This window comes from Peromyscus leucopus, chromosome 22, assembly GCF_004664715.2.
Source record: "Peromyscus leucopus breed LL Stock chromosome 22, UCI_PerLeu_2.1, whole genome shotgun sequence".
NCBI lineage: Eukaryota > Metazoa > Chordata > Mammalia > Rodentia > Cricetidae > Peromyscus > Peromyscus leucopus.
In genome coordinates, this window is record NC_051081.1 from 441030 (window position 1) to 468489 (window position 27460).

General features: G+C 62.9%; 3 protein-coding genes across 4 annotated transcripts; 2 read left to right on the top strand and 1 right to left on the bottom strand.

The window, feature by feature from the left end:
* The first annotated feature begins 2862 nt into the window (after positions 1-2862).
* Positions 2863-10298, top strand: Wdr18 (WD repeat domain 18). 2 transcript variants are annotated; one of them, XM_028858592.2, is made up of 10 exons: positions 2863-3128; positions 3877-3987; positions 7474-7607; positions 7734-7875; positions 8559-8702; positions 8779-8843; positions 8965-9089; positions 9167-9333; positions 9899-9967; positions 10051-10298. In XM_028858592.2, the coding sequence occupies exons 1-10, from the start codon at positions 2919-2921 to the stop codon at positions 10177-10179; spliced, it is 1296 nt and encodes a 431-aa protein (XP_028714425.1). In that variant the 5' UTR covers positions 2863-2918; the 3' UTR covers positions 10180-10298. The 2 variants fall into 2 exon arrangements, with proteins under 2 accessions (XP_028714425.1, XP_037053719.1); XM_037197824.1 differs by lacking the exon at positions 2863-3128 and adding an exon at positions 3653-3733.
* A 2816-nt stretch (positions 10299-13114) lies between these two features.
* Grin3b (glutamate ionotropic receptor NMDA type subunit 3B) lies at positions 13115-19623 on the top strand. The gene is given in 10 exon segments (XM_037197835.1): positions 13115-13541; positions 13544-13788; positions 15285-15877; positions 16086-16584; positions 16586-17119; positions 18145-18290; positions 18373-18727; positions 18897-19061; positions 19137-19204; positions 19290-19623. Coding segments are annotated over 10 exon segments (3102 nt in total). The 5' UTR covers positions 13115-13360; the 3' UTR covers positions 19606-19623.
* Positions 19621-26540, bottom strand: Tmem259 (transmembrane protein 259). The gene is given in 12 exon segments (XM_028858538.2): positions 19621-20089; positions 20092-20356; positions 20442-20541; positions 20715-20847; positions 20918-21001; positions 21074-21131; positions 21362-21462; positions 21556-21678; positions 21780-21890; positions 21966-22065; positions 22147-22407; positions 26321-26540. Coding segments are annotated over 12 exon segments (1722 nt in total). The 5' UTR covers position 26540; the 3' UTR covers positions 19621-19922.
* Between the last annotated feature and the right edge of the window lie 920 nt (positions 26541-27460).

Consider the following 27460-nt stretch of genomic DNA (forward strand, 5'->3'; position numbering starts at 1 on the left):
CACTGGAGTTTCTATATGGGGGAATGCCTCAGTTCCCCCGATCTGTGCCTCAGTTTCCCCATCTGTGCCTCAGTTTCCCCCGATCTGTGCCTCAGTTCCCCCATCTGTGCCTCAGTTCCCCTGATCTGTGCCTCAGTTTCCCCCATCTGGCTCCCCCATATCCTGCTGTACCCTCCACTTTCTCAGAGGTCTAGTAACTGGGTGGTCCTGGACGCCCAAGTGTGGCTGACACAACTAGATTGTCCTCATTCCAGGGGCCGCTGGGGGCGGACTGACCTCTAACCCCACCCCCAGGGAAGGACAGGGGCCAAGTCTCCAGGGCTGGGCTGCTGCGAGAGAGGCCTGCCCCAGCTGCTGGCCAGCAGGCTCGGCCCCTGCCCGGCATCCTAGAATGGAGATTGAGGAAACTTCTGGGCCTGACCTACCCAGATAAGGCTGTACATGGGGCCCGAGGCACATGAACCTGTCACCCATGGGTCTTCCTAGCAACCCCCTCAAGGATCAGGGAAACGGAGGCCTGGAGTTGTACAAAGGCCTCTCCCACCGCTCACAGTTAACAAGAGGGACTCACGACCAAGTTCAATCCCCGGGTTGACCCTTGGCACCCCATCCTTCCTGCTGAAGACCGAACCCAGGCTTTAAGATTATCGCCTATTTCTTTTTTAATTTTTTAAAAAAATTTGACACAGGGTTTCATGTAGCCCAGGCTGGCCTTGAGCTCACCAAGTAGCCCAGGATGCCCTCCAACTCCAGATCCCATGTGCTTGGGATGACACCCACGTCACCATACCTGTTTTCTGTGGTGCTAGGGGTGGACCCCAGGGCTTGGTGCATGCGAGGCCAACCCTCTACCAACTGTCCCCAATCCCATTTCTCTTGTTCTGAGCCCAGGTCCTGTCTCTTTCTCTCTCTCTCTCTCTTTTAATTTTATTTATTTATTATGTATACAGTGTTCTGTCTGCATCCCTGCAGGTCAGAAGAGGGCACCAGATCTCATTACAGATGGCTGAAAACCATCATGCGGCTGCTGGGAATTGAACTCAGGACCTCTGGAAGAGCAGCCAGTGCTCTCAACCTCTGAGCCATCTCTCCAGCCCGATCCTGTGTCCCTTATTTTAATTATTTTTAATTTTATCTGCATGTATCTGTGCCTTTGAGTTCCAAAGGTGTCAGATCCCTGGAGCTGAAGTTACTGGTGATTGTGAGCCACGCTGGTGTGGGTGCTGGGAACTGAACCTGGGTCCTCTGCAAGAGTAGCAAGGGCTATTACCCACCGAGTCTCCACAGCTTGCCGTTTCTCAGTCACACTTTAGCATTAAAAGTAGCTGCGACCTAGGTCTCGAGAAGTTGAGGCGGGAGAATCTGGAGTGTAGTAAGGAGGACCTGGGTTACACGATTCCTGGGAGACGGACTCCCTCCCTCCCATGACAAAGTAACAGGCTGTGTCCTCCGATGCTTCCAAGCGGAGCTCCACATCCTCTGCTCTGCCCCAGGACCTTTGCCTGTGCCCCTTTCTTGTTCAAAGTGTGTGCTTCTCTGGAGCCGCCCTTGTACGGCCCCAGGTGGATCTCCTGGGAGTCCTCCCTGTCCCGCAGCCTGCGCCTGCCATCTGGTGGCCACACTGAGTGGCACTCTCCACTGCCTGTCACGGGCACCAAGGTGCACCTCCCTCCCTCGTCGCCTCCTAGACCCAGCTCAGAACCTCACCCGGCGTCCAGCCCTGCAGCCCCGGCTGGTGCAATGCTCCCGGCGGCCACATCCGCGGCTGCAAGATTCAACACTTGCATCCATTCTCCTTTGCTAACAACGCATCTGGTGAAAAGCAAAACAACATAAACCCCTTGGTTTTAGATCTGGCCCATGGCCAGCAGGCTGTGACTCGAGGCTAAAGGTTATTTGGCTAGAGATTGACTTGTTGGGTCTGCACCGAGTGAACCAAATACAAATTTGAAATTTATGACTCCAAAGAGGAAAGGTCAAAGAGGAGGCAAATCGATAAAGGACGTGGGTCGATTCGTAAGCGTTGAATCGCCACGAGCGACGCCCCGGCCAGACGTGTGCGTGCAGCCTGATCTTACAAGCAGTAACTAATTTCCTTGGGTCTAAATAAAGCATAAAGGTCAGTTGTTTATATTTTTTGCCTTAAAACAAAGTTTAAAAAGTAAGCTGGCCATGGTGACACGCGGTTGTCACCGCAGCAGGCAGGAAGCTGAGGCAGGAGAACGGCCGCGAGTTCCAGGGCGAGAGTGACTCAAGAGGGGGAAAAAAACGACTGTAAAAGTTTGAATCACTGGAGCCAAAGCCCCCAGCAGAACCGCCCGGCGAAAATCTCCAGGCACCGAGCGTAACCATCGCTTCTAAACTGCGGTCCAGACGACGACCGCCACCAGTCGGCAGCGAGAGCGCCTGCAAGCGGCGGGCTAGAGCGCGCGTGCGCAGAGCGGCCAGTGCGCCGGGCGGCCAGTTCCTGGCGCGGTCAGGCTTGTACGCATGTGCAGGAGCGCGGGCGCCCCGCCCGCCGCGCCCCGCCCCGCCCCGCCCCGCGCCCGGAAAGGTCTGGGCTGCGCCGGGCGGCGCGGCGCTGTCTTGCCTCCTTCGCGCCCCGCAGCCGGCCTGGTACGCATGTGCAGGCCGTGCGTCCCCGCCCCCAACGCCGCGCGGCCCTACACGGGACCGAGAAACCGGAGGCGGCTCCCGCCCCTCCGCCGCGAACGCTGCGCGCATGCGCGCACCACCCCGCGGAGCCCGTGAGCGCGGGGCAGCCCCGCCTCCTCGACGCGGCGGGGCTACCGCGCATGCGCGGGCCTCCAGGGGAGGGGCCGCTGGGAGGTGCCTAAGCGCCGCTCTAGCCCGCCAGGAGCCATTTTGCCGGCGTCGCTAAGGACGACGGGGCTCGGGGGCGGGGCCGGCCGGGCAGGATGGCGGCGCCCATGGAGGTGGCGGTGTGTACGGACTCCGCGGCGCCGCTGTGGAGCTGCGTGGTGTGGGAACTGCATTCGGGCGCCAACCTGCTCACCTACCGCGGCGGCCAAGCGGGGCCGCGGGGCCTGGCGCTGCTCGGCGGCGAGTACCTGCTGGCGGCTCAGCAAGGCAAGAACTACATCTGCGCCTGGGAGCTGCAGCGCAAGGTGCGGGACTGCAGCGCCCGTCCGGGCCCCAGGGCGGCCGCCAGGACTCGGACGCGCTGCAGCCAGGGTCACGGCGACCCGGGTGCTGTGCGATGCAATCGTGCCGGCGGGCCGAGGGCCTCCCCCTCCCCCAGGCTGCCAGAGCCAAGGCGCCCTGAGGTGTCCGGGCGCATGCTCAGACGCAGAGCCACGGGGCGTCCGCGCTGCACGCTGGCGCGTCGAAGGAGCGCTCATTTTGATACAGAAAGGAAGATGGGGTCTGGTAGAAGTCGTGCTTTTAGACGGCATGACAGGTCAGAGCTCTTGGGTGGAGATAGGCTGGTGGCCCATGCTCCCATTGCCCTCTTTTGGAGGGAGGTGTTCGGGACAGGGTCTTCCTGTTGGCCCTGCTGTCCTGGAACTCTCCTGCAGACCAGGCTGGCCTCGAACTCACAGAGATCCCCCTGCCTCTGCCTCCCGAGTGCTGGGATTCAAGGCGTGCGCCACCACCGCCCGGGTCCTGTTACCCTCTTAAAGGGTCACGGATCTTCACTATCAGGACTGGCTGAAGCCTGGGGGTTTTTTGTTTCTTAAATTTCTGGAACCCAGATCTTCCTTCATGTCGGGTAGGTCCCCCTACTGCTGAGCCCTGACCCTGCCCTCATCGGGCATTCTGTCTGCCCCTACTCCTTCCTCTTGCTCTCTGAACCTCACCAGCCCTCGCTCTTCCCGATGCTCACATGGCTCGTCTTATATTCTGTGCCCCTAGGACCAACTCCAACAGAAAATCATGTGTCCTGGGCCGGTCACCAGTCTGACCACAGCACCCAACGGCCTGTATGTCCTGGCAGGAATTGCAGAGAGCATCTACCTGTGGGAGGTGAGAAAAGCTTGTTACCTGTATGTGTCTCTTGAGAATGCTGGAGAGTAACCTGTGGCTAGTGTTCAGGCTGATGGAGGCAGGTGGCCTTGGAGATCTTTTTGTTTTTTTTCAACACAGGGTTTCTCTGTGTGGTTTTGGTGCCTCTCCTGGATCTCGATCTGTAGCCCAGGCTGGCCTTGAACTCATAGAGATCTCCTGCCTCTGCCTCCCGAATGCTGGGATTAAAGCGTGCACCACCACCACCACCACCGCCCTGCCAGCCTTGGAGATCTTACCCATGACTTCTGAGACCTAAAATGTGACCTTGTCTCTGGGGTCCTAATTCATCATGACTGGGGTGCAGCACACACCTTATCCTGAGGTGGCCCTGGTTCTGTCCCCAAGTGTATGGGAAACCAAGAAAGAAACTTAGAACAGGGAGCAGTTCTAGCTTGCTTCTCTTGACAAAACACTGACCAGAAGTGATGTAGGGGAGGAAGCTGTCTGTTTGGCTTATTATATTATGATGTTTTATTATATTATGATATATTATATTACAGCTTATATTGAGGGAAGTCAGGGCAGGAAGCAGGAACTTGACAATATAACAGTTAACATCCTCCGCCAACAGCCGAGAGAACGCTCCTGTGGTTAAGAACACATGTTGCTCTTACAGAGGACCTGGGTTCGATTCCCAGCACCCACATGATGGCCAACAACCGTCCATAACGTCAGTTCTAGGGGATCTGACACCTTCTGACCTGGACGGGCACCAGGCATGTACCTCGTACACATATATACATGCAGGCAAAACACTCATAAAGAAAATAAACCTGAGAAATACAGAGTTTTTAAAAACTATTGATCGGACTGGAGGACGGCTCAGCATAAAAGTACCCACCCACCGGCTGCTCCTCAGAGAACCCAGGTTCAGTCCCCCGCACCCACGTGGTGGCTCACAACTGTCTGTAGCTGCAGAGAACTTAGCACATTGATCTTACCTCTGAGGGTACCCTGGATACACAGATTGAACAATAAAGTTCTTAAAACATAAAACGATTGCCAGGCGGCGGCGGTGTCGCACACCTTTAATCCCAGCACTTGGGACGAAGAGCCAGGCGGGTCTCTGTGAGTTTGAGGCTAGCTTGGTCTACAGAGCGAGATCCAGGAAAACCAGGGCTACACAGAAAAACCCTGCCTCGAAAACAAAACAAAAAACCCACCACCACCAGAACCTGTACAGACCCTGTGATAGACAGCCGCCTCTGTCTCGTAGTCATGCCAGGAGATGCCAACGCCTTCACCCTGCTTCCCAAAGGGTCAGGTCAGTCTTCAGTCTTTTGTTGGCTCTAGCGGCCTGGCTCCATGTTAGGCCCAGTTAATGACTTGGCGGTGAGTGAGCCTGGAGGAATCAGGGTTCTAGGCTGTGGCCTGGCCCTCGGTGGAGGGTGCTGACTCCACAGAGCTGAGGTCGGCCATGCTTCTGCCGCTCCGGTTTCATCTTCCTCCAGGCCATCCCAGGCCACCATGTCATTCTGAGGCCAAGATTCTGAGGCTGGGAAGCCCAGGGTTTCATGGGCCCCACGGGAGGGATCCACCTAGGCTGTGCAGCTGTGTACGAAGGGCACATCTGGACCGCCCTTTCTGCGTTCTTGGGTTTCCTGTACGTGCACCCCATGTGGAGGTGCACATGTCGGCCTCAGAGGGCAGCTTCAGGTGTTGGTCCTTGCCTTCCGTCTTGTGGGGACATGTGTCTCACCGTCCAAGCGTCCGAGCCTTCTGTCTGCGCTTGCCGCCTCCCTGCAGGGGTGCCGTAGACGGTCACTGCACTTCCCATGGGTTCTGGGGACTGGAGCAGCACCGTCACCCGAGACATTCCTTAGTCCTTGACTGCTTTGTGAGGCAGGGCCTCCCGGAGCCCAGGCTGGCCTTGAACTCATCATTAGCCCTCGAGTTCCAAGTCCTGTCACCACTTCCCCGGTGCTGGGACGGCAGTGCCTGGCTGCTGTGGGGTGGGGTGGGGCCCAGGGCTGCCGTCATGCCTGTGCTCGCCCACTGAGCTGCTCTCTTGGGCCCCCACCCACTCCCGCACCCCCTAGACAGGGTCTCTCTGTGCAGCCCTGGCTGTCCTGGATCTCACTCTGTAGACCAGGCTGGCCTCGAACTCACAGAGATCCTCCTGCCTCTGCCTCCCGAGTGCTGGGATTGAAGGTGTGCGCCGCACCCCGAATTCCAGCCTGCTTTATTTTTTAAGATCTATTTTATGATTTTATGTGTAGAATTGTTTTGCCTGCACACATGTACGTGCACCACATCCATTCCCAACGCCCTCAAAGGTCAGAAGAGGGCTTGGGATACCCTGGACTGGAGTTGCAGTGGTTGCGAGCCCCATGTGGGTGCTGGGAATTGAACCCCGGTCTTCTGAGGGGCAGTCAGTGCTCTAACCACTGAGCCCACCCTCCAGCCCAGCCCGCTTCCTCGTGCAACCCAGGGCCACCTGTCAGGCTGGCACCACCCGCAGCGGGAGGGCCCATGTCAATCATTTAATCAAGAAAATGCCCCACAGACTGGCCCCAGGCCAGCCCGCGGGAGGCCACTTCAGGTGACTGGCTCTGGTTTGTGTCAGAAGCTGAACAGCTTGGGCACACCCCCACTCTAGCTGGGCGCCTCCTCTTGCTGACGGCTGGCAGGCGGCTACTGCGCCACACTAAGGACTCTGAACTGTGGCCACCAGGGGGCGCTGCACAGTCCCACAGATTCCTGGGTTCAAGGCTGGGGTGAGGGACTCAAGGGGACCCGGAAGTCTCTGCACCTGTGGGGCAGCCGGACCCTGGGCTGAGGTTCTGCTGGCGAGAGCGTCCTTGCGGTGTCAGTGTCTAGGTGGCCGCGCCCTCCTCCCCGCCCTGCGTTACCCAGACGCCCAGCAGAGACAGCACCCCCTGGCCTGGAGCCGGGGCCTCACCGCCAGGGGCAGGGCTGAAGTCTGCTTCTCCCCAGCACAGGCCCGAGCTCTCCACACCGCCCTCCCTGTCCTGTGTGGGAATGGGCAGATCCCGGCTTTAGATCCCGGCGATCCAGCGGCAGCCCCACTCCCTGCAGGGACCTGTCGCTGTTTGCTTTGGTTTTCCAGTCGGTTCTCTGTAGCTGAGGTTAACCTCAGACTCGGCTGTGCCTCAGCCTCCCAAACGGTGGTGGACACGTGCAGCCGCCGCCTTCTGCTGCATTGTGATGCGCTGGACACATGTGCCAGCAGAGACCTCCAAGACATCCCCTGGACTACCTGGCCTTAGACGAGACCAAGCTTGGGCCCCCCTGGGGCTCAGAGGACACGGGAAACTTGCATCCCCCTTTTCTGGGTACAGGGTGGGGGCACAGCCAGTCCTGGCCAAGTGCACGGTGACGAGGATCCTCGCCCACCAGTGGCCCTAGAGAAGGTGGGCAGGGTTCTTGTGGAGGGGTTCATTCAGCCTTTGTCACCCCTGACCAGTGCCTGGTCTGTCTCAGGTCTCCACCGGGAACCTCCTGGTCATCCTCAGCCGTCACTACCAGGACGTGTCGTGTCTCAAGTTCACGGGTGACAGCAGTCACTTTGTCTCCGGAGGCAAGGACTGCCTGGTGCTGGTCTGGAACCTCTGCAGGTAGGACTCATGCCAGGGATCTCCACAGAAAGGCTCCGGGGGCCTCGGGGCAACTGTTGGGGTGTCCCGTGTGCGGGCGTGAGGCAGGCCAGTGACGTTCTCCGTGGCCTTCGCTCCTGTCCCCAGTGTGCTGCAGGCAGACCCATCCAGGATCCTCGCCCCAAGGCATGTCTGGTCCCACCACACGCTCCCGATCACAGACCTGCACTGCGGTTTTGGGGGCCCCATGGCCCGGGTGGCCACCGCCTCGCTGGATCAGACCATGAAGGTAGCGTCCCCAGCCTGGACCCATGAATTCCTGGCAGCCACTGGCTCTCAACGAGGAGAGAGGGAGACAAGGCCTCCCCCTTGTGCTGGCTGCCTCGGTTCCAGACAGCCCATAATCCCTGTGCCCGACCAAGGACACGCAGAGATGGACGGCCTAGCCTGTCTGCTGGAAATTCCCACTCGGCCACGCTGCAGTGGCCGGCTGCCCTTGACGGTTTGAGCCTGTTTGTTTGTTACTGGCACCGTGTGAGGTGGAACCCAGGCCTCTCCCGGAGCCCCGCCCCCACCCTCTCATCCTGTTTTCAGATCGTCTTCTTTCTTTCTTTTTGAGACGGTCCCTGCGTAGCCCCAGCTTGCCTGGAGCTTGGTATATAGACCAGACTAGCCTGGAACTCAGAGACACCCCCCCTCCCCACCCCACCCCCGCCTCTGCCTAGGAGCACCTAACCCAGCCTTGGTGACTCCATTTCCCTGGCTGGGCTTGGGTCCTGCAGCCGCTGAGGTGCCCACACCCCAGCCAGCACAGCCTGTGCATCTGTGGTGGGTTAGGAGGCTTGTGGCATGGGCAGGGTGGTGCCAGGGCCCTCGGCCTTCCCGGCTCGCTGGCTTGGCCGTGTGCCCGATGCCCATGGTGCCGTGCCATGGTGCCCGGATGCCCATGGTGCCCGGCCTCCATCCCTGCAGCTCTGGGCCATCTCCTCGGGAGACCTGCTTCTGTCTGTCTTGTTTGACGTGGGCGTCACTTCGGTGACCATGGACCTGGCTGAGCATCACGTGTTCTGTGGCGGCAGCGACGGTTCCATCTTCCAGGTCGACCTGTACAGCTGGGTGAGTGGCTGCGGGGCTGAGGGGCCACACAGCAGGGGCCCCCATCCCAGACCCTGACACCTGTCTCCACTGACAGCCTGGACAGAGAGAGCACAGCTTCCGGCCCGAACAGAGCACGGGGAAGGTCTTCAAGGGGCACAGGTAGTCACCTCAGCCGGGGTGTGTGTGCGTGCGTGCATGCGTGTGTGTGCGTGCATACATGTGTGTGCGCGCGTGCGCAGTCCACACCCATGCCGCACCCAACCCCACCCTCCTGTCCCAGGAACCAAGTGACGTGCCTGTCGGTGTCCACGGATGGCAGCGTCCTCCTCTCGGGCTCCCAGGACGAGTCGGTGCGTCTGTGGGACGTGAAGAGCAAACAGTGCCTGCGGACAGTCACCCTCAAAGGTCTGCGCCGCGCTGGGTGAGGCCGGGCCCTGTCCCGCCAGCCAGGCCCTGATGTTGGGTTTTGGTGTGTCCCTCAGGTCCGGTGACCAACGCCGCCATCATGCTGGCCCCGCCCAGCATGCTGAATCCCGAATTCAGGCCCAGCCTGCCCCTGCCCCACTTCAACAAGCACCTGCTGGGTGCCGAGCATGGAGATGAGGCCCAGGGCGGGGGCCTGCGCCTGCAGCTAGGGCTCCACCTGCAGGTAGGACCCACGAGGCCACTTCCAGAACATTCCATCCCCGAGAGTCCCCCTAGTGCCCCTGCCGCCAGGTCATGGGCAGCCGTCCCCACGGGCGACTTCTGTCCGAAGCCACACCGTGCCTCAGTCCACGGTCAGAAGGTGACTCTTCATATTGCTCCCATTGCGTGACCAGGTCACTTGGTTGATGAAGCATAGAGCAGGATAGACCCTTGGGGCAGCCTGCGCTCAGGAGATGGGGAGCCTTAGAAAGCAGCGGGGAGGGGCTTCTGCTCCGCGTTTGCACCCCGGCCTCAGTGGCTCCCGTGCGCCCTGGGCCAGGTCCGTGGCACCCCACATAGGCCAGGGCGTGTGGGGCCTTTCACGGTGGCGGCCAGGCTGAGGGCCTGGTGTGGCCTGGCTGCCCCGGCCCGGCCCCTCCCCGGCTGTGAACCTGTGGAGGAGGCGGCCGCCCTGGGGGCCGACACGGGGTGGCCGCCCTGGGGGCCGACACGGGGTGGCCGCCCTGGGGGCCGACACGGGGTGACCGCCCTGGGGGCCGACACGGGGTGGCCATGCTGCTTTGCAGGGCACTGAGCAGACCTACCTGGAGCGGCTGGAGCGGCTGCAGGCGGTGCTGTCCGGCTACATGGCGAAGGTGGGCGGGGCTCCTCCGGCTGTGGGGCGGGGCCTGGTGGGTCAGGCGGGGTCAGCCCCGCCCACACGGCCCGCTCTCCGCAGAACATGCTGGGCAACCAGATGCTGCCCGCGCGCGTGCTGGAGCTGGAGGAGGAGGTGCGCAGTCTGCGCAAGATCAACCGCGACCTCTTCGACTTCTCCACGCGCATCATCACGCGGCCCTCCAAGTGACAGGAACGCTTGCCATCGGCCTGCGGGCTGCTGTCTTAACAAAGAATGGACAAAGAAGCTGATGCCTCAGGCCGGGCGGTGGTGGCGCACGCCTTTAATCCCAGCACTCGGGAGGCAGAGGCAGGCGGATCTCTGAGTTTGAGGCCAGCCTGGGCTACCAAGTGAGCGCCAGGAAAGGCTCAAAGCTACGCAGAGAAACCCTGTCTCGAAAAACCAAAAAAAAAAAAAAAAAAAGAAGAAGCTGATGCCTCGACTGTTCTGTCCCTGAGGGGCCGGGGCTTGGTTGGGGGGCCTCACGCCTGGGGACCCTGAGGTAGGGTGGGGTATGTGAGGGGCTGACGGTGCGGAGCCCCTGCTCACAAGGGCCAGCCAGGCGGCCACCAGCCCCTCACGGGCGTCCATAGCTCAGTCTCCACATACTGCCCCGGGTCTGCTGCCAGCCTAGCCTGGAGTTCAGCCCAGATACCCACAGAACCTTCCAGAAGGCCGCACTCAACTGACGGCCCCGCCTAGCGATCCAGAAAACCGTGTGGTTTAGCAGAGTTGTCTCCCTGTAGCTGGGGCGGGAGCCAATGCTGACCTCACACCGGAACCCTGCGCCCTCGGGACGTCCACCCCTGGACAGCACCTGGTGGCGAGAAGTGACTGAACTCTGAGGAGCCACACTTTCCTCAGTTTACCCACTGAGCTGGCTCGTTACCTGCTTGGCCCAGATACCCTGAGCCCTCCCACCATTCCCTGGCATGTTGAGGTTTGGGGAGAGGGAGGCGCACGGGGACTCTACCAGCCAAGGGTTCCCAGCTCCCCAGAGGCCTCTGGAGACTTCCTAAGACTAGGGCGAGCTCAGGGTCCAGTCCTTGGGAGCTCATGTTGCCGCCTGCACCTGGGGTTCTGTGTGTGTGTGCGCGCGCGCCCTGCATTGCCACGCACCAAGTGCTCACCTGCTGTGCCGGCCTGAACTCGGGGATCCCCCTGGCCTAAGCTCCCGTTCCCCCACTGGTGCCTCCACCTCCCATGCTGGCTCCCCTGGCGTCATGAGGAACAAGAGTTGTCCTTGAGACTCAGCTGCCATAGTTACCAGGCTGGTTGAATGCCAAGCTACAGAAAGGTCCACGTTCCCAGTCTCATGAGCAGTGGGGCAGCCTGGACTAAGACCCCACAGACCTCATGTGATGGGAGGGACAGGGTGGAGGCAAAGGCCAGCACAGTCCTGTGCCCACGGGCGGACGCAGCATGGTCCCGCCGTGAAGTGTGGAGGGACCTTGAGGACATGTGCCCCGTGAGAGCTGGCACCAAGTGCCACCCACTGCGGGACGCCGTGACACGGAATGTCCAGAACAGGGTTCTTGGGGATAAATTTGTACTTTGTGAGGCTCTCCCCATTCAAAAACAGTCTTGCGTGCATTTCTTCATTCAGCTGGAGTGGCAGGTCCCACTCTGCCCTTCCGTTAGGAATGGTAGTGAATCCTGACAGGCCTACAATCCAGCTGTCCCGTGTTCAGTGGACTGAGCAGAACCGACGTCCAGGACTGTCTGTAGACTGAAAGAGAACCAGCTGGCATTGTGGACAAGGGCAGATTTCAGGACTCCATCCAAGGGGACGAGGCTGGTGGGGAGAGTGCCCTGAGCATCCCTGAAATGACGTGGTGGCCCCAGACCTGATGGACCCCTAACCTGATGTACCTTGGAGCCCTGGCCGAGCGCCCAGACAGCCTGCCATCCTCAGAGCCAAGCCATCTCATTAAAAGGCAGCTCAAAGTGCAGTCTGTCTTGCTGGCACTTTTATTTGCTTGATGGATGTTTTTCCTTTAATGCTGGCTCTGCAAGGAGAACGAGGGTTTGGGGGTGGTGGGGTGGTGAGTGTAGATTCATTCATCAGGGCTGAGTGTTCCCTGCAGGCGGCCGCCGCCGCGCATGATCTTGGGAGAATGCCATATTTGCCCTGCCTGTGAGGACAGACCACAGAGTTCCCAACAGGAGCCTCCTTGCTGGGGAAGCCTTTGGTCCCTGACCCTACAGGCCAGACGAGAGGACCCCGAGTCAGTTGAGTTGGGGGCCAAGACAACTGGGAGTTCCAGAGGGTTCTGGAGGGTGAGCAACCGCTCAAGCAGTCATGGAAGGCCTGCTGTGTGCAAGCCCCTGAGAGGCAGGAGGAACTGACTGGGTCTACCCTTGTCCTCCCTGACCTGAGGGGCCGACAGGAAGAGGAGGAGCCTGTGGGAGGGATGGTGTGTACTCTGGGTTTCTCACAGCAGGGCATTTGACACTGGATCTTGAAGGTCAAAAGAGTTCTGGGGCCAGAAAGCTTGCTCTGTGGTCAGTTCTGACGGCTTTTGTAGAGAACTTGACTTTGGTTCCGAGCACTCATGTCCAGCCCTAGGGAATCCAGTGGTCCCTGAGAGCACCCACCCCCGCACAAGAACTGTTTAACCCCAGCACCACGGAGGCAGAGCCAGGTGGATCTCTGAGTTCAAGGCCAGCCTGGTCTACAGAGTCCCAGACCAATCAAGGCTATGTAATGCAATAATAATAATTTTTGGTTTTCAGGACAGGGTCGTTGTATATCCCCAGCTGTCCTGGATCTCACTCTGTAGACCAGGCTGGCCTCAAACTCAGAGATCCACCTGCCTCTGCCTCCCGAGGCTGGGACTAAAGGCGGGCGCCAATAATAATAAATATTTTAAAAGAGAATAAAAGCCCAAAAGCATGGCTCAGTAGGTAAAGATGCTTGCTGCCAAGTCTGAGGACCCCACTTCGATCCTCAGGACCCACAGGGTGGAGAGGAGAGCCAGACCCCCAAAAGCTGTCCCCACACTGGCTGTGGAATGCACCTTCCCCCAGAAACCCAAGACAAATACAGGGTTTTTGTTTGTTTGTTTTGTCTTTTAAGTTTGTGATTCAAGACTGCTACCGGGGCTGGAGGGCAGATCTACCTTACAGATTTCCACCAGCTGTGCCTGCCTCGGTTTCCCCCAGGGAGCACACAGTTTTGAGCTAGTAGAGACTGCTCTGGGAGTTCCCGTCTGGGCCGTGAGAGGCATTACCCAACCGTGCCCTGCGAGCCACAGCAACCCGGGCAGCTGCCCAGCTCCTCCTTCAGTGGACGCCGGGACCCGCTGGAGGGACGGGAGCGGGCTGTCCCGGGTGTCCCTTCTTCCCCGCGCACAGCGGCAACTTGGGGATGGAGTGCGTGCGTACGCTGTGGCTCGGCCTGGCGCTGGCGCTGGGGTCCCGGGTGGCGCGCGGTCACCCTCAGCCCTGCGGGGTTGCCACGCGTGCCGGGGGCTCCGGCGGCTCCGTGAGACTGGCTGCGCTCCTGCCCCGCGCGCCCGCCGCCCGCGCCCGCGTCCTGGCCGCCCTGGCCGCCCCGCGCCGCGGCTGCCGCACAACCTGAGTCTGGAACTGGTGGCCGTCGCGTCCCCTGCCCGGGACCCCGCGTCGCTGGCCCGAGGTCTGTGCCAGGTCCTGGCCCCGCCCGGCGTGGTGGCCTCGGTAGCCTTCCCGGAGGCGCGGCCCGAGCTGCGGCTGCTGCAGTTCCTGGCAGCCGCCACGGAGACCCCGGTGCTGAGCGTCCTGCGGAGGGAGGCGCGCGCGCCCCTCGGAGCCCCGGTACGCGGCGGGCGGGCGCGGGGGGCCCTGGGGCGCGGGGATGGGAAGCAACCGGGAGCCCCACACTTCTCCAGCCAGGTGATGGAGAGGACCCCCGTGCCAGCCCTTCCCTCGCAAGCACGCCTTGGCTGGGAGGGTGCGCCACTCTCCTCTCCCTGGGCTTAGCCTGTGTGGGAAATCCTCCCGAAGTCCGTCTTTCCCTCCCAGGGGCCCTACAGGCCAGGAACTCCCTACCCACAGCTCTCTGGTGGCCTCCAGCCCCAGGGCAGCACCGGTCACCCCCACCTCCGTGTGTCCCATCCTCGCTAGGTCTTTTATTATTATTTTTAATTACTTAATGTTTTGAGACAGCTTCTCGCTGTGTAGACCAGGCTACTCCTGAACTCACAGAAACCCACCTGCCTCTGCCTCCCGAGCACTGGGATTAAAGGTGTGCGTCTCGACATCTGACTAGGTTGTTTCTTCAGATAGGGTCGCATGTATCTGCAGCTGGCTCTGGGCAAGCTGGTCTCACTCCGGACCAAGGCAGGTCAATGAAAGGCCCCGCCAGGGCTAGGGACCCTGGGACGTGGGAGACCTGAGGTCTTCCTCAGTAACCTGTCATGAAGTTTCATCCAGGGAGACCCTAGCCCCAGGGAGGGTCAGTGACCCATGTCCCTGGGGTCCCTGTAACCCCCCCAAGGACCCTTGGTCTAGTGGGAGCTCAGGACTCCAGCTGAAGCTGCCCCTGCTCTGGAATCCGCACCCACCTGTGCTTCCAGCCTCCGAGCCCGTCCTGGCTCCCCCGGGTTGGCCTGGCCTCCCTCACAGAGAGCAGTACCCTCCTAGGTTCCTCAGCAACGTGCCCTGCTCGGCGGCACCCAGGGGTTTTTCAGTGTCTGTCAGGGCTGCCGTGTATTCCAAATGTGCAACACAAACCCCCAAGAACTTTCTGATGTGCCAAGGGACTCCTGAGCGGGTGGGGCGGGACTAGGTCAGGACTGAAATGTGAAGAGACAGAGACACAGAGAGCAGAAACCCAAGTTCGGGAGAACTCAGGAGAGGTGCAAGGTTCTCCCTGGTCTATAGAGAAGGGACGGCAGAGCTGGGTCTTGAAGGATGTATAGGAGTTCATCGACATATAGAGAGGTGAGGGTGCTGTAGCCGGTCCAAAGCTACATGTAAATAAAATAAAACAGGAGGGGGGCCAGGGGCAGGGTTCATTTGGTAAAACGCCCGACGTCCTGGGTTCCATCGCAGCGTGGCACACACTGGAAGCAGCAGTACATGCTTGCCATCCCAGGATGCCATCCCAGAGGCAGGGGGATCACGGGTCCACGGTTGCCCTTAGTTACACAGCAAGTTCAAGATCAGCCTGAGGGGCGGGGAGAGCGGCACCGGGGAGCCCCCGAAGGAGGCAGGGTGACGTCCAGCTCTCAGGCACCTTGACAGGGTGGGGTGGGTGGAGACGGTGCTGCGGACACAAGGGAGCCCTGACTGGAACCTCCTCTTCCCAGACTCCGTTCCACCTGCAGCTGGACTGGGCCAGTCCCCTGGAGACCATCCTGGACGTGCTGGTGTCCCTGTCACAGGCACACGCCTGGGAGGACGTTGCTCTGGTGCTCTGCCGCGTCCGGGACCCTGGTGGCCTCGTGGCACTCTGGACTAGTCGTGCTGGTCAGGCCCCGAAGTTCGTGCTGGACCTGAGCCGGCTGGACGGCGGCAAGGACGGCCTCCGGGCCGGGCTGGCCCTGCTGGGGGCCCTGGAGGGAGGGGAGAGTCTGGTGTCCGCAGCCATCCTGCTCGGCTGCAGCGCTGCCCGCGCGCACGAGGTCCTCGAGGCCGCGCCACCGGGTCCCCAGTGGTTACTGGGCACACCGTTGCCTGCCGAGGCGCTACCCACAGCCGGCCTGCCGCCTGGGGTACTGGCCCTGGGAGAAGTCAAACGACCCTCACTGGAAGCTGCCGTCCACGACACGGTGGAGCTTGTGGCCCGAGCACTGGGCAGCATGGCCCTTGCACACCCAGAGCGTGCCTTGCCTGCAGCTGCAGTCGGCTGTGAGGACCCGAAACCAGCTGGAGCCGAGTCGTCCGGGCACACCTTGGCTCGGTGAGTAGGGTCCAGCTTAGGGCAAAGAGGCCAGGCCCACAGCCTGGCATTGCCCCCTGTGTGTAGGGGGTGGGTGCCCCAGAAGGAATAGAACCTCGAGGGTCGGGTGGTTGTCCCTGCATCCTTAGGAGTAGCGCTCCGGCGTGCTAGCTGAGCGAGAGGCGGGTCTCTCAGATCTATGACAATCCTCACCCTTTATATTTCCCAGATTTCTGGGCAACACCTCCTTCCAGGGCCGCACAGGGGCCGTGTGGGTGACGAGATCCTCTCAGGTGCACGTGTCTCGGCATTTCAAGGTGTGGAGCTTGCGCCGAGACCCACTGGGCGGCCCAGCCTGGGCAACAGTGGGCAGCTGGCAGGATGGACACCTGGACTTCGAGCCGGGGGCAGCGGCAGTCCGTGTCCCGTCTCCATCCGGCGCCCAGGTGCGGCCGAAGCTGCGGGTGGTAACTCTGGTGGAACACCCGTTTGTTTTCACCAGGGAATCCGATGAGGACGGGCAGTGCCCGGCTGGGCAGCTGTGTCTAGACCCGGGCACCAATGATTCGGCCAGGCTGGACGCGCTGTTCGCGGCGCTGGCCAACGGCTCAGTGCCCCGCTCGCTCCGGAGATGTTGTTACGGCTACTGCATCGACCTGCTGGAACGGCTGGCCGAGGACCTGGCCTTCGATTTCGAGCTCTATATTGTGGGGGACGGCAAATACGGCGGCCCTGCGTGACGGACGCTGGACGGGCCTGGTGGGCGACCTGCTGGCTGGCCGGGCACACATGGCTGTGACCAGCTTCAGTATCAATTCGGCTCGCTCCCAGGTGGTGGACTTCACCAGCCCGTTCTTCTCCACCAGCCTGGGCATCATGGTGCGCACGCGAGACACGGCCTCGCCCATCGGGGCCTTCATGTGGCCGCTGCACTGGTCCATGTGGGTCGGCGTCTTTGCTGCCCTGCATCTCACAGCGCTCTTCCTTACCCTGTACGAATGGCGAAGCCCCTATGGGCTCACGCCACGGGGCCGCAACCGCAGCACCGTCTTCTCCTACTCGTCCGCCCTCAACCTCTGCTACGCCATCCTCTTCGGACGCACGGTCTCCAGCAAGACGCCCAAGTGCCCTACGGGACGCTTCCTCATGAACCTCTGGGCCATCTTCTGCCTGTTGGTGCTGTCGAGCTACACGGCCAACCTGGCTGCCGTCATGGTGGGGGACAAGACCTTTGAGGAGCTGTCTGGGATCCATGACCCCAAGGTGGGGGCTGGGAACGCTGAGGGGTCAAGGGTTGTGGTCAGGGTGGGATGGGCGGTGTGTTCAGCAGAACTGGGGGTGACCGTCTCTAGCACACGCCCTTCTCTGGAGACTCACTCAATTGCAGTGCTGGAAATGGAATCCATGTCCTTGTCCCGTGCCGGGTGTAGACTGGACCCCAGCCCCTCCCTGGGGATCCTGGGCGGGGCTTCACCCTGACCACTGGGGATTCTGGGCGGGGCTCCACCCTGACCCCCCCCCAGCCCTCCTGGGATTCTGGCGGGGCTTCACCCTGACCACGCCCCCAGCCCCTCACTGGGGATTCTGGGCGGGGCTCCACCCTGACCACGCCCCAGCTCCTCACTGGGGATTCTGGGCGGGGCTCCACCCTGACCACGCCCCCAGCCCTCACTGGGGATTCTGGGCGGGGCTCCACCCTGACCACGCCCCCAGCCCCTCACTGGGGATTCTGGGCGGGGCTCCACCCTGACCACGCCCCCAGCCCCTCACTGGGGATTCTGGGCGGGGCTCCACCCTGACCACGCCCCCAGCCCCTCACTGGGGATTCTGGGCGGGGCTCCACCCCTGACATGGCCTCCATCAGTTCTTTAAAAAACTGCCTCCTGCTGCAGGGATGACAGGCATGCTGAATCACATCTGGCTTTATTTTTTACCTTTCATGTCTTTGGGGTTCATGATGTCTCACTGCTCCTTCCCTCTTTGGAATCTAGCTGGTCGTGTCCTGCTGACCTCCCCCCCCCCACACCCAGCCTTGGCTACCCCTGCAACTAGGTGCTGCCCAATGCTCCAGCCACCAAAGTGGTTGATGGCCGTGGCCAGGTGAGGGCTGGGGAGTGGGGGCGAGAGCAGAGAGAAATGCTGTGTCTCTGGGGTTCAAAAGAGGAGCGTTTGCGGAGCTGTGGTACTGAATCTGAGCTCAGTGAGAAGTCCCGGGTCAGGAAGGCCCTGGTGGGGACCCAGGCTGCCTGCTGAGCCCTCCTCCCCCTCCTCCCCCCCCCCCCCCACAGCTGCACCACCCTTCCCAAGGATTCCGCTTTGGCACTGTGTGGGAGAGCAGTGCAGAGGCCTACATCAAGGCGAGCTTCCCGGAGATGCACGCACACATGCGGCGCCACAGCGCACCCACCACTCCACACGGAGTGGCCATGCTCACGTGAGTCTGTGGGGCACTGGGTGGCGTTGGGGGGCTGCCTGCCGCTCAGGGCCTGCTGACCTCACAGCATCCTGCCCCGCAGGAGTGACCCGCCCAAGCTCAACGCCTTCATCATGGACAAGTCGCTCCTGGATTACGAGGTATCCATTGATGCAGACTGCAAGCTGCTCACCGTGGGCAAACCGTTCGCCATCGAGGGTGAGTGCCGAGTGGGTTCCGGGGACCCCAGCTGGGGGTGCACGCAGCTCTGCTGGAGCCACCTCCCACCCGGATCAACCTCTCCAGGCTACGGCATAGGGCTGCCCCAGAACTCGCCGCTCACCTCCAACCTGTCCGAGTTCATCAGCCGCTACAAGTCCTCGGGCTTCATTGACCTGCTCCATGACAAGTGGTACAAGATGGTGCCTTGCGGGAAGCGGGTGTTCGCCGTGACGGAGGTGGGCAGGCGCCGAGATACAGGGTGGGGAGCTCTGGCTATGCTTGCGCGCATTCCTGCTCACCCCACACAGCCCCAGCACCCCTTCCTTCGAGAGATCTCCCTGCCCAGCCGCCCCGCCGCGGGGTCCACATCCCGACACCATGTGGGGACCTTGTTGCCGTCCGCAGACGCTGCAGATGGGGGTCTACCACTTCTCGGGGCTGTTCGTGCTGCTGTGCCTGGGGCTGGGCAGCGCCCTCCTCAGCTCTCTGGGCGAGCACGTCTTCTACCGCCTGGTGCTGCCGCGCATCCGCAGGGGCAACAAGCTGCAGTACTGGCTCCACACGAGCCAGGTGAGGTGGCAGGAGCAGGGGAGGGCGGGCGGCGCAGATGCCCCCGGCGCCCGTGACACCCTTGTCTGTCCCTAGAAGATCCACCGAGCCCTCAACACTGGGACGTCAGAGGGGCAACAGGAGAGGGCGGAGCAGGAGCGCAGGTGAGCTCGAGGCGGGGCGGGGGTCCCGGGCGGGGGCCAGGCAGGCTGTACTGGCCACCGCCTCCTCTCTCTCTCTCCGTCCTAGCGACCCCGGCCCCGAGGAGCAGCCGCGTGCAGCCGAGGGAGCAGGGCGCTGGAGGCGGGTGCGCAGGGCGGTGGAACGGGAGCGGCGCGTGCGCTTCCTACTGGACACCGGGGAGGCCGGCGCGGAGCGCCCGAGGCTCTGCTCCAACGGGCCGGGGCCGCAAGCCGAGCTGCGCGAGCTGGAGCTGCGGATCGAGGCGACGCGGGAGCGGCTGCGCAGCGCACTGCTGCGGCGCGGGGAGCTGCGGGCCCGGCTGGGGGACGGCGCCCGGCTCCGGCCCCTGCGCCTGCTGCAGGAGCCACCCGCAGAAAGCTGAGGACCACGCGGCCGCACTGTCCACGACAGTTTATTCTATATACAAACACGACTCTGTACACTGCAATTAAATAGCGTAGAACGTGCGCCCCGCGTCCTGAGCCGCCACCTGCGAGTCCGGGCCTGGCGCTCGGCCCGCGCGGGCGCCGTGTGGAAGGCACTGGGGAGCACCAGGCGGCGGCGGCCACGCGCCCACCGCACCTCGCTGCCCTGTCCCGGCCGCGTCCAGAACCTCGCCGCCGGCCCCTCTCCCTGCAGACCACAAGCGCCCTCGGGCTCCGGCCGCGGCCCCGCCGGGAGCCGGTCACGGCGTCGCTTTCAGGACCCGGCCGGCGCGGGCGCATCCTCCGGAGGGACCCCGGGGTCGGGGCGCGCGCTGTCCGCGGTGCTGGGGGCCGCCGGCCGCCGCTCCAGCAGCGAGGCGCTCAGCCCCGACAGGAAGGAGGCGTCCGAGATGATGGCGGCCGTCTCGGCCACCCAGCCAGGTCGCTGCCCGACACCGAGGCCGCGGCGCCCAGCGAGCCGGGCCCGGGTGCCCCGCCGGCGGGCGCGGAGCTGGAGCCGGGGCCCAGCGCGAGCTGAGGGCTGGGGTCGGGGGCGGCCGGGGAGCCGGAGTTGTTGTTGAGGTCGTCGGGCAGCGCCGTGGGCGTCCCGGGGCCCAGCTGCGGCATCTGCAGCAACATCTCCTGGATGCGGATCTGCTGCAGGATGGCCGGCAGCTCGTAGTGGTGGAAGAAGTAGATCATGGAATGCTGCGGGGCAGGAGAGGCCGTGAGCCCGGCCGCCCGGCCGCCCGCCCGCAGCGAGGCCACCGGTCTGGGGGGAGGGGGGCCTCACCTGGATGAAGAGCCAGGAGGTGACCAGGGCCAGGCTGCTGTACTGCCCGTTGAAGCGGTAGTGGTAGGCGTAGAAGGCGAAGTGGTACAGGTAGAAGAACCTGCGGGGGCGGGGGGAGAAGCTGCCCTGCCAGACAGGCCCCGCCCCGCCCGGGTCCCCGCCCCTCCTGGGTCCCCACCCCGCCCCTCCCGGTCCCCGCCCCGCCCCGCCCCGCCCCTCCCGGGTCCCCGCCCCGCTCAGGTCCCCCCACCCCGACCCCCGCGGCCCGCGCACCTCAGCCAGTGCCGCTTGCTGGTGTTGGTGTGGCAGCAGATGGCGTCGTACTGGTCGGCCAGCCACACGATGAGGATGATGTAGAAGGCCGTGGTGGTGTCGTTGAAGAACTCGGACATGATGGCCTCCATCCCTGCGGGGACACGCGGCGGGGTTGGCGCGGGCGGGCGGGGCGGGGGCGGGGGCGCGGCGGGGGTCCTCACCGACGAGGGCCAGGATGACGGTCAGCAGGGGCGCTGCGGGGAAGGCGATGGCCATGTTCATCTCCAGCATCTGCAGCAGGTCCACTGCGGGCACAGGGCGGCCGCCCGTGAGGGCCTGGGGAGAGCCCGCCCCACCCCCGGCCGGCCGGGACTCACCGATGAAGACGAAGATCTGGTGGTGCGAGTAGCGGAGCAGCATGGACACACTCAGGGTCTGCGGGCGGCGGGCGGGGGGCGGGTCAGGGGGCCGGGCGACCCAGCCCGCGGACGACCCCAGCCCGCGGAGCCACCCCAGCCCGCGGAGCCGACCCCAGCCCGCGGGGCGACCCCAGCCCGCGGGGGCGACCCCAGCCCGCGGGGCCACCCCAGCCCGCGGGCCGACCCCAGCCCGCGGGGCCACCCAGCCCGCGGGCGCCCCCCGGGGTCAGCCACCCCCTCACTCACAAAGATGACCATGATGACGAAGGCTGCCAGGTAGGACGTGCGCGCCATCCACATGCTGACGAAGCGGTAGTGCTCCCCGGACACCACATTCCTCAGGAAGCCTGCGGGGGGAGGAGGGAGGGAGGCGGCCGTGAGCAGCGGGGCCCGGGCACCGCCCCTCCCCTCCCTCCCGTCCCCTCCCCGCCGGAGCCCACCCTTGTTCTCCTCATTCTCCGCCAGGCCCTTCACACTCGACATGAGGATGTCATCGTAGCCCAGGAACTCGTCCAGCAGCAGGCGGCTGAAGCGGTCCCCGAAGCACTGGTCCCGCGTGGGGTCTGTGAGTACACAGGGGTCGATGCTGGTCACGGGGCCGGGACCCCCGCAGCTGGGCGGTCGCTGGCCCCGCCGCAGCCGACCAGGATGCCCAGGGCCTCACCTAGGGTGACCACCATGACCGGGATGCTCAGGCGCTGGCGCGTGGCCTGCGACAGCCGCAGGAAGCCGTATTCCAGGGAGTACTCCACGATGTACTCGTCCTGCGGCCACACTGCAGAGACGGGGGCACCGGGTCAGCTGGCCCCACCCTCGGCACGGCCGCCACCCCCTGCCGGGGACCACGCACCTTTGGCCGGCGTCTCGGGGAAAGGGAAGTCCTGGCTGTCGTTCAGGGCGTCTGTGCCACCCGGTGGCTTGAACACCTTGGGCTCGATGTCCAGCTCAAACTGCGGCACAGGGACCAGGCGATCAGAGAGCCTGCAGGGGGCAGTGCCCAGCGCCCACCGGGTGGGGACCCACCCGCTCACCTTGATGGAGCTATTGGTGAACATCTCCACAGTCAGCTCCTCCTCCTCCTCCAGCTCCAGGCCCCCTGGCTCCAGCTCCAGGCCGCTGAGACCCCCCTCACAGAACTGCAGGACCACGGGTGCCCGGCTTGAGTTGTGGCGCACCTCCACCCTCAGAACGCCCTCCCGCGGCCATCGATCGCGGACATGCTCCAAGCAGTTGATGGGCGACCGGGAGAAGACAATGTGTATATAGGCCAGCACGAAAAGCACAAACAGGGCCTGGGTGTGGGGAGAGGGCAGTCAGCAGGGTGGCCCTGGCTGCCTGTGCCTGCTTGGGGCCCAGCTGGCCCAGGTCCCCACTGCAAGGGTTCTCGTACCCCTCCAGCAGTTTCGTGGACACGAAGCTGGCTTTGGGAACCCCAACCCTACTGCTGCTAACCGACAGAGCCCTGGTCTCACCGCCTAAGAACAGCCATTGTCCCCAGCAAGGCACCCTCTGCCCTGTCCCAGGGACCTGCCCTGGTGGGGCCCAGGCCCCTCAGCAGGGGCCCCCCCCCCCCCCGCGCCCGGGAAATGTAGCTTCACCTGGAAAGGGATAAAGGCCACTCTTGCTGGTAACCCCGCACCCAGGAAACCCTGGGCCATGTTGGGGACGGGGGTAGCTCTTGGCATGGAATGGGTGGACGGACGGCAAGGACTCTGTTCAACACCCTCAGGGCCCAGGATGCTGTGCTGAGACCAACCCAGCCCCAGATGTTCACACACAGGTTAAGAAAGGAAAAAACAAAAACGTGTGGGCCCTTGAGATGGCTCAGTTGGTACAGGTGCTTGCCACTAAGCCTGGAAACCTGAGTTCGATCCCCAGGACATACACACAAGGTAGAAGGAGCGATCTGGCACCTGCAAGCTGTTCTCTGACCTCCACATGCACACTGCGGAATGCATGCTCCCACATCCATATGGATTCACACACAATAAACAAATAAAATACGACTTTTGTTGTTGTTTTTTGTTTTCTGAGGCAGGGTAGCCCTGGTTGGCCTAGAACTCATTCTGTAGACCAAGCTGGCCTAGAACTCAGAGATCTGCCTGCCTCTGCTTCACAAGTGCTGGGATTAAAGGTATGCACCACCGCCTGGCTACAACTTTTTTAAAAGTCACAGATTACTTAATATTACTTATTGACCTCAAATACCCCTATGCTGGAGCACAGTCATTCAAGGTCCCAACCTCCCCTTTCTCTACTGTGTGGGTGACTGTGGGTTGTGACCCCTTTCAGAGAGGGGTTGAATAACGCTTTCACAAGGGTCACCTAAGCCCACCTAAAATGCAGATGCTTTTCCATTACAATTCATAACAGTAGCAAAATTACAGTTATGAAGTTACCACAACACATGAAGTCACGACAACGTGAGGAACTGTATTACAGGGCCGCAGCGGTATCAGGAAGGCTGAGAACCACTGCCTTCACCCATATCAGACGGACGTTAGGGATGTCCTCAGCACCTGCAAACCCCAGGATGTGCCCCGCACTCTGTGGGCTGTCCAGGTAACCCTCCTCTATGGCCCCTACTAACGCCTTAGCTTTCCACCACATCTCTGCTGGCCAGTACAGACCCGTCTGTCTACAGACCCATGAGAACCAGGACCCTGGCCGATAATGTGGTACCGAGGGTAGGGTGATGGGAGTCACCAGAGCCATGACAGTCTTGGACGGCCTTGAATGCCCAACGTATGCACTCGAATCCCTACACTCTTCGGGGACAGGACTGGACTCCCCAGCTCTAACCCTGAGAGACCATGGCAAGCGGAACAGTACCCTCTTTATCTGCTGTCAGGTAGCAGTGTGGGGACGTAAGAGACCTGAGGCCAGACCAGGCAGGACCTCCCTTCTGCAGTCTGCAGACAGAGCTGGGTCAATGAAGCACCCAGTCCTCCAAGTACTGACCCGAGGGGATGCAGAGCAGGCGGAGGGTGGGGGCCCTGGGATTGAGACCAAGGCCAAAGTCCTGGCTAGCCACACCTAAAGCCGACACCCTCCGCTGTGAACCGTGAGGCTCTCCTGGGGCACGAAATGGATTTCTGTATCAAGCGTCATGAAGTCTGCCACCCCAGGCTGAGACTGGAGGCAGCGGCTCCTGCCAGTCAGGCCCAAGACTGGGAGCAAGCAGGCCTAGAGTCAGAGGGAGGTGGCCACTGGACAGACATATCCTGGGTCCTCTCCCCACCACAGCTACTTTGGCCACTCAAGTCCCCACCTGTCACTGAGCTAGTGTCTGGCATCCCACTCAGGCCCTGGGGCCACTCCTCTGCTCATCTGCCCACTCTGTGCCACAGAAACAGGCACTGAGCTTGCTCACACTGGCCTGGTAGGGCAGCATGCTGTCACCTCCTGCAGATACCCAGTGCCACCACCCAGGGTTCTCAGGACATCCCATACCCTGTGAGCAGGTGGGTGTCTCACTGTCACCCCAGTCTGCTGTCTGGGGTGACAGTCTACCTGCCCAATGGGAAGACAGGCCTGTGGTGGGTACAGAGCACCAGCCTCAGCCGGGCGGGATTTCAAGATCCCGGCCCACCAAAGGTCTCCACTGAGAGCAGGGCCTTGAGTAGGGGCCAGGACTGCTCCTGGCCCTTCACACCTGCCCACGTCCTAAGGCACCACGCAGTGTCCCTTCACCCCACGGCCACCCACGTGATTTGCTGCTTAGCCAGGCCCCTGGGCCTGAGAGTGAGGTCTGTCTCTTTAGTCTTTGAGGTGTCAAGGCATCAGTTCTTCCTGTACTTCCGCAGGAGCTGACACCCAGGCTGGGGTGGGGGCAGGGTGCAGGGTGGTGTAGGTCAGGCAGCCCCATCTATGAAGGCTGGAAGCTGGGCAGGCAGGACGGGCAGGAAACACAGCAACAGGGGCTCCCTGAAACCTCAGCAGTCCCAGAGGCCTGCTTGTCCCAATTAAGAAAGCATGGGTTGCCGGGCGGTGGTGGAGCACGCCTTTAATTCCAGTACCCAGGAGGCAGAGGCAGGCGGATCTCTGTGAGTTCGAGGCCAGCCTGGGCTACAGAGTGAGATCCAGGACAGGCACCAAAACTACACAGAGAAACCCTGTCTCTAAAAACCAAAATAAGTAAATAAAATGAGGGAGGGAGGGAGGGAGGGAGGGAGGGAGGGAGGGAGGGAGGAGGGAGGGAGGAAAGAAAGAAAGAAAGAAAGAAAGAAAGAAAGAAAGAAAGAAAGAAAGAAAGAAAGAAAGAAAGCAAGAAAGCAAGCAAGCAAGCATGGGGTTAACTGTCATCTAACAGACTCCCGGCTCTGATCATGCAGCTGGCACCCTGCGCTGAGGGCCACCACCCGAGATTCTGAGGGTGTAGGAGCAGGAAGAGGGGCCACTGGCTGATCGACAGACCCTGGAGTAGAGGCGGAAGGGTCCCCGCATCCGTCCGGAGCTTGTGCCTGCGCCACCTCTGTGAAACCCCAAGCCCTGGGCAGAGGCAGGCGCCGGCCCCTCCTCCTGCCAGGTGAAGAAGGGGCGGCGACCTCCAACATCAGCATCCCCGGCACCATGCCACGCCCCCAACACCAGATGGCCCAGCCGGCTCCTCTCAGAGGGCTGTCACACGCAGGACGCCCATGGAGACAGCCTGGTGCCCAGGCCTCCCGAGCAGCCCGTGTGACCCGGAACCCGGAGCCTCCCAGGAAGGCAGCCAGGGCAGGTGCTGGCAGCTGGAAGCTCTCGGCCAGGCCCGGGCACTGGCTGTGACTCTGCTGCTGACCCCGGGGAGGGAACCTCACCAACAGCGAGGTGAGCGAGGAGGACGGCGACCCTGGGGGGCAGGCGCTGAACCCGGCAGGGGGAGTGACGGGTGGGGTGGGGGGACCGGGGCACTGTCCCGGGTGCACGCTCCGGGCGGGACGGGGGCGACCGCTGCCAGGGCGGCCCTGAGCCCCAGGTCCCGTCCAGAGGACCCCGGGCTCTGGTCTGGGGCGCAGGAGGTCAGGGCCGGGGCTCCCAGGCTGCAGAGTCAGAGGTCACAGGGCAGGGGGCGGGGCCTGGCAGCTGGGGAAGTGCGGGCCACCCGGGGGGCTGCAGGACGGACATCGGGGCGTCGGGGAGCGCGGGGGGCCGACGCGGCGGGCGTGGGCGGGCGGGAGCGCGGCCGCCGGGGTCACGGGGCGGGCGGGGGTCAGGGGTCACCTTGAGCAGGACGAAGAACTCGAAGAGGCGGCGGAAGGCGGGCGGGAAGAGGCGCGAGTAGGTGACGGCCATCTTGAAGAAGAGCGCGTGGAAGAGCCGGTCGCGCACGTTGATGAGCGGGTTGGGGTTGAGGTTGGGGCCGCGCGGGCCGCGCACGGGCGCCGCGCCGCCGCCGCCGCCGTTGGGCCCGGGCCCCGGGGCCGCCGCGTGCTCCGACATCACCGCCCCGCGTCTCCCCGGCGGCCGCCGGCCGCCCCCCGCCGCGTCCCGGCCGCCGGATCCCCCCGCCGCCCCCGGCCGCCGCCGCCGCCGCCGCCTGCGCCTCCGCTCGCGTCCGTCCGGCCCGCGACGCCGGCGAGAGCGCCGGGCCAGAGCGCCGCCCGCGCGCAGGGCACGCCGGGATCGCCACGGCCGCCCCAGGAGGGCCGGGGCTCTAAGGCGGAGGGGCGGAGCCTGGCCGCCTGTCACTCGCTGCGGGCCTGTCGCGGCGGCGCTGAGGGGCGGGGCCGCGAGGAGCGCGGTTTGAGGTGCCCAGTGCCTCCTAAAGCCGTGGCCCGGCTGGGGTCGCGCGTCGCGGCCCACCTGCCCCGGACTTCACATTAACGGGGGCTCGGAGAGGCGCAGTCGCGTCCAGGCCGTTTATTTGCGTAGCTCAGCCGCGGCCCGGCGGGCGGAGGGGATGCGGTGCTTCGCACTGGGCTTTCGCTAAGCGGCGGCGGCACCTTTGCGTAGGGGTTCACTAGGACCGACTCTGCCAGGGGGCGGGGCGACGTCCCCCTTCATTTGCATGTGGCTTCCTATTGGCGGAGACCCCCGAGGGGGCGGGGTCTTATGTAGCACGTCGCGGAGGGACGGAGTCCGGTGAGGAAGTAATTAGCATAGGCATCCGGATCAGCCCACCGTGCGCGGGGTTTCTTGACACCTGCTCATTAGCATAACGTTTCCCATTGGCTGCGTCAGCGCTGAGGGGGCGGAGTTTATGGGCTAGCTTATTAGCATAGAGTTTCACCGGAGCACCTTACAACGCTGGAGTCTGCGCGGCTGGGTCCGGGCTACGGGTGGGGGGGCGGAGCCTCGAAATGCCTGTACATTTGCATATAGTTTCCCAGAAGCCTATACACGCCCGATCACACACACATA

Bases quoted from the DNA above. Each gene is read 5' to 3' on its own strand.
- Wdr18 (XM_028858592.2), top strand. From the start codon at position 2,919: ATGGCGGCGCCCATGGAGGTGGCGGTGTGTACGGACTCCGCGGCGCCG. The intron at 3,988-7,473 runs GTGAGAAAAGCT...GGTCTGTCTCAG, and splicing joins AGAGCATCTACCTGTGGGAG to GTCTCCACCGGGAACCTCCT. The intron at 8,844-8,964 runs GTAGTCACCTCA...CTCCTGTCCCAG, and splicing joins AAGGTCTTCAAGGGGCACAG to GAACCAAGTGACGTGCCTGT.